Source organism: Moschus berezovskii, chromosome 7 (genome assembly GCF_049115385.1).
Source record: "Moschus berezovskii isolate FMDL1 chromosome 7, NW_MosBer_1.0, whole genome shotgun sequence".
NCBI lineage: Eukaryota > Metazoa > Chordata > Mammalia > Artiodactyla > Moschidae > Moschus > Moschus berezovskii.
In genome coordinates, this window is record NC_142466.1 from 117,866,097 (window position 1) to 117,878,942 (window position 12,846).

Genomic DNA, 12,846 nt, shown 5'->3' on the forward strand with positions numbered 1-12,846 from the left:
GAAGATCTCCCCTTGGGTCTCGCTCCCCGTACCTGTCCTGTGTGACCTGAGGGGGATTTTACACCAACTCTTTGACTCCCTTAGTATTAATATTATGGACCATTAAGACCGTAGAAAAGGCCCCATGAAGAATCTCGGTAGCCACGTGTCAGTTCCTAAGTATCCCCTCTTCACATGCTAGCCAAATCATCTTCCTTCCCTACTTGATCCCTTTTGTAAAGAGAAATCCCTATCAGTGTGGGCTATTTGCTACTTTCTGTCTGAACTGGAATCTGACTAGTGTCCATGAAGATTCCCACGGGACACTGTTAGTTTATGACTAACTGAGGTTGTTCTCTAATAAGACGTTTCAGAGACTCCAGAAAGAGAGAGAAAATGAAGAAAAACAGTTAGAAGCCAGTAGAGCGACCTTGCAGGAGCAGCGGCAGCAGCTAGAGAAGGAAATAGCAGAGCGGAAGAGCACACTGGACCAGGTGCTCAGCCAGGTGCTGGGGGCCGAGGAGCGCATCAGGACCCTGCAGGAGAAGGAGAGTTGGGGTGAGACCCTGCAGAAGACGCTCTCCCAAACCCGTATGTATCCTGGAGCCCTGCACCAAGGGGGAGGCTGCTGACTGTCTCACGAAGCGTGTCACGGAGGCGCGGGCCTCGGCCATAGCCCAGACAGGAGGCAGGAGCAGTGTGGGGGACATGCAGCCCCTCACTTGGTCCTCCTGGTCCTGTGAAAGATGAGGAGACGGGCCCAGAGGGAACAGAGAGTCTGTCTTTATGGAGATGGAATTTGATCCCGACACAGTCAGGTGTTTTTCCTTGACTATATCACTTTCTTTGAGAATGCTTTTTCAAGGAAGTAGAATATTAAGGCAAAGAAGTGCCAAAAGGTGCGCTAAAGACTTTCTATAAAAGTACATTAATTCTGGGCTTTGGAACAATGATCCTTTTCATCTCGACCTGTTACAAAAAAACAGCATTAACAGTTTTATGATATAGTTGTTGGCCATTGGGTCTGTTTATTCTTTTGAGCCATACATAAATGAAGTTGACTCCAGGGCAAAAGATGGTTCTTAGGTCAGTAAATGAATTTTTTTTTTCTAGACTTCAGGTCTTAATAATGCTCAGAAAATGTTGTTCTTCCCTGCTGGAACTTTGAGACTTGGGTTTTGAAAGGGTTATTACTCCTTTTGCCCTGGGAACTCTTGATTCCCAACCATTTCATTTTGAAACAAACCTAAATATGCCGAGTCCAGCCATGCCAGAGGTGTGAGAAGTGATATCTGGGCAGGGTGTTGCTTTAGAGGTTGATGAGAAAAATCTGTGTTAAATATCACTGTTGTGCAGAAGCACCATCTCTTGAGTATGCTCAGCGTGCACTGGCGTTTGCATGCATGATCCCCATTAAATGCCAGGAAAGAGGTCCCTTGTGTAGAAAATGAGACTCACGCCATTCCAGATCCTCTGTTCTTCTCCTGCACTGCCTCCCATTAAGGAAGAAATAATGTGTAACTCCCTTTATTTAAAACTAGGTTTATAAAAAAGTCCAGGGACTTCCTTGGCCATCCAGTGATTAAGACTCAGCACTTCCAATGCAGGGGGCACAGGTTCAACCCCTGGTCAGGGAACTAAGATCCTACGTGCCTCATGGAGCAGCCAAAAATTTTAAAAGTGGAGAAATGACTTGAATAGATGTTTAAATAAATAAATGAATAAATAAATAGCATTTTAGTAGTCTGTTCCATGTTCCTTGCACCTCACAGAATTGGTGCTCTCTGGTCTCAACGACTCAAAAGAGAAAATGGTAGCCGTCTGTCACTTCAGAATCAGGTCCTTCAGGAACAAACTATGTCAAAAGGCAGCCTTCTCTGAACCTTTTTCTGGGCCGCCGCCAGTGTGGGTCAGGGAAGAGTTAGACAACTGGCTGGTAGAAGAAAGTGCCTGAGTGAGTGTCATGTCGGTGTGCAGTCTGCCCTTAGCCAGCCCAGGGACTCGGGCTAAACTACCTGAAATACTTTTTCAGAACGACAGCTCTCAGAACGGGAGCAGCAGTTGTTGCAAAAGTCAGCTGAGCTGCTGGCTCTTCAGAAAGAGGCGGACTCTATGAGGGCAGACTTCAGCCTCTTGCGAAACCAGTTCTTGACAGAGAGGAAGAAAGCTGAGAAGCAGGTAGCTAGCCTCAAGGAAGCGCTCAAGACCCAGCGCAGCCAGCTGGAGAAGACCCTTCTCGTGAGTACCCTCTGCCCTGCCCGGCAGCTTGTGAGGCGATGGCGCCTTTCAATTTTTAACCAGAATACGGCTTCCATGTAGAGAAAACAAATGACTGGGCAACCCAGTCCCTAACCCAGCTGTTGTTTTGGGTACATCTGTGCATAGTTTGTGCTTGAAGCTAATGGTAGACTTTTCCTGTGGCTGGGCTCAGCCCTAGCGGAGTCAGCTGTCTGGCTGGAACGCTGGTCACAGGCTCAGACAGCACCCTGGGCGAGTCAGCCCCTGCGCACCTCTCCAGCAGGGATTCAGGGGTTTGGGGGTGGGAAAGCTTCTGAAGACCCTCTTCCCCAGCTGCGGCCTGTGCTCACAGGTTTTCTCATCATGCCCTTTTTGGTCAGCATCAGCTTTAATTAATCATTATCCTAAAACTAGGAGGCTCAATCTGTCATGCTCTTTTCCCTGAGATAAATTGTGGGCAGTGGTACTCAGATGAGTTGAAAACAGTTTACAATGCCTCGAGACCGACGGGAAGTGATAAGGGCTGTCCCAGAAAAGGATTTTTCCAACACCCTTTGGAGGAGTTCGTGTCGCCCTGCAGTGTGAATGTGGCTTTCCATCCGGATGTATTCCCCAGAGGGCTGTAACACTCACAGCCAGGGACGTGCACAGGACTGTGAAGAGCAGGCAGATGTCTGGATTTGAATCCTCCCAGGAGCCCTGTGATGGTGGCTGTTGCTCCCGTCTCCCAGACAGGGGAGGGTAACCTGCTCCCAGTGGTAACATGGCACGCCCAGGATTCAGGCTTTCTGCTCCCAGCTCTACCACTGCGGTGCCGAAGGCCAGTCGATCATCCCCTTTATAGCTGGAGGCCAGACGGGAAACGCAGTCTCAGAGGGAGTGAGGGTGCCAGGCGGCAGCGCGCACCTCCAGAGCTGTTCTCCTCCTCCCGTGCTAGGAGCAGAAGCAGGAGAACAGCTCCATGCAGAGGGAGATGGCGACTGTCGAGCAGGTGGCGCAGGCCAACCACGAGCGGGCGCGGCACCTGATGCGGGAGCTCAGCCAGATGCAGCAGGAGTACGCGGAGCTCAAGCAGCAGGTGCGCCCGCAGCCCCGGGCACCGCGCTCGCACAGGAGGCGCGTCTCTGTGACGACTGTCAGGCCAGTGATCAGATTGTCCTTCTATTCTTGAAATTTAGAACTTTCCACCAGAAGAAAGTATTTGTTCAAGATATACTTTTTAAATGCCCCCAAGATACACTTTTGAAATGCCTTAAGTTCACCAAACTTGTTAGTTTTTGAAAGAAAAATGACAGTTCTTCAGCATAAAATTTTATCAAGTCCCAAAGTGCTGTGTTGAAATACTAGATTTTATCCCAGAAGTCTGTAAGAGACAGACTGCCAAGGAAACCTCTGATCACCTGTCATGCAGTCAGGCTAAGGAGAGGAAAACGGTTTGTCCTCGATGGAGGGGTTCACCCTAGACCCCCCTGTGTTCCTCAGCCCGTGTCAGGGGCTGGGCCACCCCAGAACTCTCTAGGCAGGCTGCTCGGGCCACTCGAGTGACCTTGCTACACTTTGTCCTTTGGATGACCCCATGTGGCCATTTAGTTCCCTATAACCACCCCCCAAGGAGAAGGCAATGGCACCCCACTCCAGTACTCTTGCCTGGAAAATCCCATGGACAGAGGAGCCTGGTAGGCTGCAGTCCATGGGGTCGCTAACAGTCGGACAAGACTGAGCGACTTCACTTTCACTTTTCACTTTCATGCATTGGAGAAGGAAATGGCAACCCACTCTAGTGTTCTTGCCTGGAGAATCCCAGGGACGGGGGAGCCTGATGGGCTGCCGTTTATGGGGTCGCACAGAGTCGGACATGACTGATGTGACTTAGCAGCAGCAGCAACCACCCCCCAACACACACAAACACACACACACACACCCCTTTGGCTCAAGACCAAATGACACACACACACACACACACCCCCTTTGGCTCAAGACCAAATGACACACACACACACACACACCCTTTGGCTCAAGACCAAATAACACACACACACACACACACCCCCTTTGGCTCAAGACCAAATAACACACACACACACACACACACCCTTTGGCTCAAGACCAAATGACTTTTAAAGGCCCCTCGGCACACACACACACACACACACACCCCCTTTGGCTCAAGACCAAATGACACACACACACACACACCCCTTTGGCTCAAGACCACACACACACACACACCCCCTTTGGCTGAAGACCAAATGACACACACACACACACCCCTTTGGCTCAAGACCACACACACACACCCCCTTTGGCTCAAGACCAAATGACACACACACACACAACCACACCCTTTGGCTCAAGACCAAATGACTTTTAAAGGCCCCTGGCCTGTACCTTTGGGAGGGCCGTGAGCAGGGGTGTGGCTGTAGTGTTGTCACCACGCTGTCTATGGAGAGAGCCGCACAGACTGGCCTCAGGCGTTTAACACAGTCTGTGGCACCCGAGGAAACCACCCAATTCCCCACACCACCAGACTCTTCACGCGTGAAATAAAAGCATTCAGCCAGACCTTTTCTAAGCGCCTTTCAGTGCTGACATTTATAACCTGGAGCACTTACAGCTTGTTTCAGCAGATGCTCCTTTTCTCATTTGTACCACTAAGGTGCCTCATACAGGTTCTCACGTAGCTCTCACATTTCAAGATACAGGAGGGTTAGAAGTTAGCTAGCTGGCCTGGCCCTAAGTCATCCTGCTAATGTTCATTGGAAATGAGGTTGGAACCCAGCTCTGTCCAGCTGCAGCGAGATTGACTTCTATAGTGTAGGCCACCTGCAAGCAACACCGTCCCGGGCTTTTCCAAACTGGACTTGCTCCAGTCTGAAAGCCAGTAAAATCATTTACTTGGTAGCTTAGAGATACTTGAGTAGCTGGAAAAGGCACAGATTTTTACAGTTCTAATCATAATCAGTAACATTTGTAGGTCTTTCGGTATGTGATACATGTATTTAAAATATTAAATCATTAAATAACAATAACAGTTCAGTCCCAGTACCTGGTAGTATTTGAGTCTCACTCACTCTTTAGATGGTAAACCAGAAAGATCTGGAAAGAAGACAAGTAGAAATCAGTGAAGCAATGCGGACGCTTAAGTCTGAAGTGAAAGACGAGATCAGAACCAGCCTGAAGAACCTCAACCAGTTTCTCCCGGAACTGCCAGCAGACCTGGAGGCCATTCTGGCGAGGAGCGAACACCTAGATGGGGGACTGGAGAGCTTGAAGGAGAACTTTCCGTTCGCCCTGAGTGAGAAACCATCCCCTGCTGGAGAGAAACTGCATTTTTCCCGCGTCCACATCATGGTAAGGGCTTGTTTACCCTGCTGCTCCCTGGACCTCCTGAAAGGGCCCTTTGGTCCCAACCGCCCCCAGATACGTTCAGACATAGACCGTGGGGTGGGAGGAGGGGAAGGCGGGCTGGTTACGACGGTGGCACTCAGACATTCTCTGACGGTTCCCTTTTCCTCTGAAAAAGGATGAACACTGGCGTGGAGAAGCTCTCCGGGAGAAACTGCGTCACCGTGAAGATCGACTCAAGGTTGCCCTTTTAAAAGAAACAAAAAGTATAAGATGCTTGGCCTGTTGAGGAGAGAGGGGGAAACTGCTCTGTCGCAGCAGTTCTATAGGTTACACGTTTGAAGCTCAGCGAGGTTGGCATCACTAGTCAGTCAGCACCAGGGTCAGGGTTCGGGACCGCAAGTTCTGGTGCTCAGCCCTGGGTCCCTCACCCCAGGTAATGCTGCTGCGCCTCCACTGACACTGCCAGGACCTGCAGACAGAAAACAGAGGGGCACAGACAAACACAAAGCTCACAGCCCGTGGCTGGGGGGGGTGGGACCCAGGAAAGCAGGCTTGGCTGTCAGATGAGAAGCTGTTTGACTCAGGATGTGCTGGACTTGAAGGCTTCATGAGACATGCAGGGAAGGGTGTCTGTCTGTAGGCAACTGAAAATAGGTGTCTAGAGTTAGTTGTAAGTTCAGTTCACTCACTCAGTCGTGTCCAACTCTGTGACCCCGTGAACCGCAGCACACCAGGCCTCCCTGTCCATCACCAACTCCCGGAGTCCACTCAAAATCATGTCCATTGAGTCGGTGATGCCATCCAGCCATCTCATCCTCTGTCATCCCCTCCTCCTCCTGCCCTCAATCTTTCCCAGCATCAGGCTCTTTTCCAACGAGTCAGTTCTTCACATCAGGTGGCCAAAGTATTGGAGTTTCACCTTCAACATCAGTCCTTCCAGTGAACATCCAGGATTGATCTCCTTTAGAATGGACTGGTTGGATCTCGTTGCAGTCCAAGGGACTCTCAAGAGTCTTCTCCAACACCACAGTTCAAAAGCATCAATTCTTCAGCACTCAGCTTTCTTTATAGTCCAACTCTCACATCCATACATAACCACTGGAAAAACCATAGCCTTGTCTAGACGGACCTTGGTTGGCAAAGTAATGTCTCTGCTTTTTAATATGCTATCTAGGTTGGTCATAACTTTCCTTCCAAGGAGTAAGCGTCTTTTAATTTCATGGCTGCAGTCACCATCCGCAGTGATTTTGGAGGAGTCTTAGTTTTCTGAATGTTGAGCTTTAAGCCAACCTTTTCACTCTCCTCTTTCACTTTCATCAAGAGGCTTTTGAGTTCCTCTTCACTTTCTGCCATAAGGGTGGTGTCATCTGCATATCTGAGGTTATTGATATTTCTCCTGGCAATCTTGATTCCAGCTTGTGCTTCTTCCAGCCCAGCATTCCTCATGCTGTACTCTGCATATAAGTTAAATAAGCAGGGTGACAATATAGCCTTGACGTACTCCTTTTCCTATTTGGAACTAGTCTGTTGTTCCATGTCCAGTTCTAACTGTTGCTTCCTGGCCTGCATACAGGTTTCTCAAGAGGCAGGTCAGGTGGTCTGGTATTCCCATCTCTTTCAGAATTTTCCACAGTTTATAGTGATCCACACAGTCAAAGCCTTTGGCATAGTCAGTAAAGCAGAAAGAGATGTTGTTCTGGAACTCTCTTGCTTTTTCCATGATCCAGCGGATGTTGGCAATTTAATCTCTGGTTCCTCTGCCTTTTCTAAAATCAGCTTGAACATCTGGAAGTTCACGGTTCATGTATTGCTGAAGCCTGGCTTGGAGAATTTTGAGCATGACTTTACTAGTGTGTGAGATGAGTGCAATTGTACGGTAGTTTGAGCATTCTTTGGCATTGCCTTTCTTTGGGATTGGAATGAAGACTGATGTTTTCCAGTCCTGTGGCCACTGCTGTTTTCCAAATTTGCTGGCATATTGAGTGCAGCACTTTCACAGCGTCATCTTTCAGGATTTGAAATAACTGGAATTCAATCACCTCCACTTTGTTCATAGTGATGCTTCCTAAGGCCTGACCTAAGAACGTGGGGGCGGAGAGTGTAGTGGGGAGGTGAAAAATGAGAGTGAGGTGGACAGAACCAGAGAGGACAGCGTGCGTCCCTGCAGAGCGGCCACGTGCCTCGAGGGCCGTGAGGGGCCACGCGCAGTTCCGAGTGAGCAAAGGCCCTACCATCAGATAGCCTCCAGCCACACATGGCTGTTTAAATGGAAATCCGCTGTCACTAAACCAGGTTAAGAATCCAGTTCAGTTACCACATTTCACGCACTCAACAGCCACACATGATTAGTGGTTACCATGGAGGGCAGCAGATCTAGAACATGGAACATTCCTGCCGTCACAGAAAGTTCTGTGGGACAGCGCTTGCTGGCAGCTTTAATTAGAGGATCATTTCAGAGGTGCAGTGGGGAAGCCAGGAAGCAGTGTGGGTTTGAGGATCCCATACATTGTGAGACACTCTGAAGATAGCAGTCTGAGCAGTAGAGAGAGGAGGCAGGCGTCCGGCGAGGAGGATGCTGAATCCCGAGTTGTGACAGTGGCGCGCACGGGCTGCGGGAAAGGCCCAGTTACTGACCACGCACGGAAGAGCCGTCCGGCACCTGCCCCCCACTTTGTTTAACTCTTGAAGAGAAGAGGATTTTCAGCAGCCACTTCTCTGTGCTGACAGATTTGCCTTTCAAATGTTAAACGTGAGGAAGCTACTCAGTACTAGCTGACACATTCCCTCTGTGAAGCCCTAACTCTCCGTAACGCTCTCAGGCCCAGCTCCGACACTGTATGTCCAAGCAGGCGGAAGTGTTAAGCAAAGGGAAGCGGCAGACCGAGGGCACACTGCACAGCCTGAGGAGACAGGTCGATGCCCTGGGGGAGCTGGTCACCAGCACGTCTGCGGAGTCCACGTCGTCAGCTACTCTGTCTCAGCTCGAATCTTCCCTTGCAGAGGACTCCCATCTTGGACCAAGTCAGGTAGGAGGAGGCTCTTCACAAGTGGTCTGGCTTGTACACGGAAAGTCCCTGAAAACTTTGAGGCCCACAGTCTAGAGTAGACTCAGGACGTGAAAAGTGAAAGTGAAAGTCGCTCAGTCCTGTCCAGCTCTCTAGTCCTGTTGACCATACAGTCCATGGAATTCTCCAGGCCAGAAGACTGGAGTGGGTAGCTGTTCCCTTCTGCAGGGCTCTTCCCAACCCAGGGATTGAAGCCAGGTCTCCCGCATTGCAGGCAGATTCTTTACCAGCTGAGCTACCAGGGAAGCCCAAAGGGCATGAGTTTCCCCATGATTTGAAGGTGGAAGGACACGAATGCACCTTCAAATCTCAGGGAAACTTGTCTTAGGGAAGACTCGCAAAAGTTTTCATGGTCCCTGGGAAAACTGGAATCAAGTGGTTGGTAGCAGATGTGTACAGAGGATAAGCTGATGCTTTAGGAAATCAACTAGGAAACAGTGACATAGTTAATTCTCCTATGAAGGCTTTCCACTTTGGGATTTCCTTATCGTCTATTTGGTAAATATAACGAGTTTAGGGAATTCCCTGGTGGTCCAGTGGTTAAGGATTCTGTGTTCTCACCACCAAGGGCCCAGGTTCAGCCTCTCACTGGGGAGCTAAAATCCCATAAGCCATGTGGCACAGTCAAAAATAGAAGAGTTTAGACCTCTGAAGCCAACTTGTGTCCCAGTTTAGTCTGTCCACTTGGGAAAGGTGATTGTGCCAATTGTTAGTCCTAAGCGAAGTTTGAACACAGTTTGAACTCTTAATTCAGAGTCTATAAAAAAAAGTACAACACTGGATTTCACAAGTTGTCTGTATGAGACCTAGATGAGGTTAGTAATTATTTAGGAGGAACATAAAATATATTCATGGACTCCGTAAATAGTAAGACAGTATTCCTGTCAGACAGATAATAGGCACCATTTTGCATGCCTAGTGTGTGTGTTTGGTGGCTCAGCGGTAAAGAATCTGCCTGCGAGGTGGGAGACATGGGTTCGATCCCTGGGTCAGGAAGATCCCCTGGAGGAGGTAATGGCACCCACTCCAGTGTTCTTGGCTGGAGAATCGCACGGACGGAGGAGCCTGGCAGGCTACAGTCCATATGGTCGCAGAGTCAGACACGACTGAAGCGACTTCGCACGCACTGTGTGTGTGTACTAAACACTCTACATGTATTGCCTCATTTACACCCTGGGAACTAGGGTTTATCCTTCTATATAAAGATATTGTAGAAAACAACGAAGTCAAGGTCACAGCGAAACCTAAAACCAGATTTAGAGGCTGATCTGATCTCTCTTTACCACGGAGCAGTGTGTTGTGTGTCTGAGCCCCAAGAACATCCAAGGCCAGTGTGCGTCTTTAATAGACACTCAGCTTGCTCATTAGCAGCAGAGCCAAGATTTGAATATGAGCGCCTTAAATCTTCCATGGTAGGACCCAAGTCAGATACAGGCCAAAACCATCATGGCCTCAGGGCAGGCCGTGAGGAAGAATGTCAGAGGCACAGAGCTTTGTAGAGATGACGACTCTGGAGGTGAGCCCCGAAGGGTGGGAGACAGCTGCGCAGGGGTTTGGGCGCCAGGTGAAGTCTTCAGCTCAGGTGCCAGCCAGAAGACCTGAGGCGCCCCAGGCCCAGGAGGGGAACAGAGGCAGCGGTATGTCGGGTTCCGGAGTCTTAATCTAGGGCGTGTGGGATGAAAATCTGAACTAGGTTGGAGTTAGGGGGCTGGCTTCTGAGCCTGACGTCTTATCTTCCTTCTTTCCAGAGCTCCTTCCATCAAGTTCTACAAGGTCCATCGCAATCAGTAGACAGTTACCGACACTGATGCTGTCCTCAGCTTCCTGCTCACAGGGTACGTTACAAACAGTTCTTTTATTTGTAAATAAAAAGCACTTTCAATTGGCAGATGTGGAATTCTAGCTTATCATACATTCTTAAGGAGAGGAAACTTCTTTTATCCTGGGTAATTTTATATGGTGGCTCATCTTAAAACATTTTTCCAAAGAAGTATTCTAATATATACTTTGTTAGCCATGATGCTATTCTCTAGTTCTGTGAATTTAGCTAAAACCTGTTTTTACTGTTGCAGGAATCCATCCTGAGTACTTTCTCATCCTGTTGTGGGACGAGTGGCCCAGCCAGATGGAGGGAGACTATCTTGCCCAAATATGAGGAAATAACCTTCTCTACTACCTCACTTTACTATTAGAATGCCATCTGGTTTTTATCAAGATCCAGTCAATTCAGAGGCTGAAGACGCCACTGTAGTTTATTCCACTTCTACAGTTACTGTCAGCGTTTTTGTAAGTTACCTGTACATATGGGAATATTGTATACAACTTAAACCAGGGTCTTATATGGCTGAGGGTTTTCTTAACCTTTGAAATGCATTATTATAAAACCAGTGCTGATCTGAAATCTATAAACTGGTAAAATCTATGGTTAGAAAGGTTAAAAACAACATACTTAGGCTCCTCTTTATTTATAGTGCCAAGTTATTTTTGGATTTTGTTTAAAATCTATTTTCTTATGAAAATAAAAGATAAAATGAATGTGGGTCTGACATCTGACTTTACATTTCACAGATCTACAGTAAAGCCATAAATTTTTTACCCTAATTCCAAGAAAACGTCAGGTCTTTGAGATGGTTTTCCATCTGTCTGCAGGTTGAAGTATGTTGTATCCATCAATGAATGTATTTTGCAATTTGAAAATACCTATTATAAAGCTAATGTATACTTCAGATGTCTGTCCTCAAAGAAAAATATTCTTTGGTGGAAATTAGAACTTTGGAAAATCCTCATGCATTTTTAGTCGTTCAGTCACATCCGACTCTTTGCAACCCAGCAGGCTTTTCTGTCCATGGGATTACTCAGACAAGAATACTGGAGTGGGTTGCCATTTCCTCTTCCAGGGGACCTTCCTAACCCAGGGATCGAACCCGTCTCTTGCACTGGCAGCTAGATTCCTTACCACTGAGCCACCTGGGAAGCCCTTGGAGAATCTGACCCAGTGGTAAATTCAAATTGTGTTCAGACTTAGGATTGCTTTAAAATATTCCCAAGAACTATTTTCTAGGTTCCTAGACAGCTTTTGAACCATAACAGGTATTATATACCATGTTACTATATATAGTATAGCACTATTCTCTGACCACCTGCTGAGGTTTATATTCCTAAGAAGTTGCCTAGAGCTGGACCATTAACATCTGGGATAGGGACTGACATGGGATAAATATGATTAAAGACAGTGAAAATGGCATAAAATTAACACCCAGTAAGTTCTAGAAAACATCTATTTCCAATGTAAAATTGATAGTGTCTTTTGTACTTTCGGAGAAGGCAATGGCAAGCCCCTCCAGTACTCTTGCCTGGAAAATCCCTTTGTTTCATTTTCACAAGTCTTGGCAAAATGCTTAAAAGCCTGGCCTATTCAACAAGTACTGAAATCCTTCAAGGACAGTTTCCTGGTCTGTCCATGTGCTGATAAGGGTTAAATATTTTCTTCCTAAACTGCCACATGAACAGGAATCCTCTGGTTTTCTGTTAAGGGTGTGAACTGAGCCGCATGTTTTTAAGAAAAGAGCACTCTTAAAACAACAGATGTGTGGAGAAGGTCCCGGAACGCCAGTCTCACTGAATAAGATAGTGCATGCATGAAGCCAGACACCTAGTTTCAAAAGACATCTTTCCAAAGAAACTCCTCCCTCTAACTAGTGTTATGTAAAAATCACCAACCACCCCCCCAAAAAAAATCAAAATCACTGCATCAAACACTTTATTGTCCATGAAAAATACTTGAACATCATATTGGAATGTCTAACGCATAGAGTACTGAGCACCAATTACTAATCAGGAGGGCCTCACAGGTGCAAGGGCAACGAGGAACCCAGAAAAGCAGGTGACCACACAAGTAATAAGCTCTCCATGGATTAAAAGATTTTCAGATTCTCTCCACAGTTTACTTGCCCAATGTCTGGCACACAGATGTTTACAACAGTCTGCCTCTTTTTGAGCACCCAAGTTTATTACGGGATTACACATGCAAATAACAGAACCTGGTCCTAAGCAGAGTCAAGGGAGAACAGCGTCAGCCACCAGATGTGCTGATCTCACACTGAAGAAGGCTAGAAACACTGCAGGTGCGATCTGAACGCACAGGTCAGACCGGAGCTCCGTTACCAAGCGATGTGGATTTATACGCTACTTACGTGGACGTCGCTTTTTAAACAAT

The 12,846-nt window shown here is 47.6% G+C and overlaps 1 protein-coding gene across 10 annotated transcripts in view; it reads left to right on the top strand.

Annotated features, from left to right (window-relative positions):
* The window catches only part of CNTRL (centriolin), a 90,569-nt gene that overhangs the window by 75,464 nt on the left and 2,259 nt on the right, over window positions 1–12,846 (top strand). For 6 of the 10 annotated variants that reach the window (XM_055427784.2, XM_055427785.2, XM_088838318.1 and 3 more), the window contains 8 exons: window positions 345–570; window positions 2,012–2,217; window positions 3,155–3,295; window positions 5,296–5,568; window positions 5,741–5,803; window positions 8,385–8,591; window positions 10,379–10,465; window positions 10,703–12,811. In XM_055427784.2, coding sequence (XP_055283759.2) covers window positions 345–570; window positions 2,012–2,217; window positions 3,155–3,295; window positions 5,296–5,568; window positions 5,741–5,803; window positions 8,385–8,591; window positions 10,379–10,438 — 1,176 coding nt within the window. In that variant the 3' untranslated portion in view covers window positions 10,439–10,465; window positions 10,703–12,811. Of the gene's footprint in view, window positions 1–344; window positions 571–2,011; window positions 2,218–3,154; window positions 3,296–5,295; window positions 5,569–5,740; window positions 5,804–8,384; window positions 8,592–10,378; window positions 10,466–10,702; window positions 12,812–12,846 lie in introns of those variants that run through there. The other 4 variants (XM_088838319.1, XM_088838320.1, XR_016037928.1 and 1 more) reach the window with 3 other exon arrangements.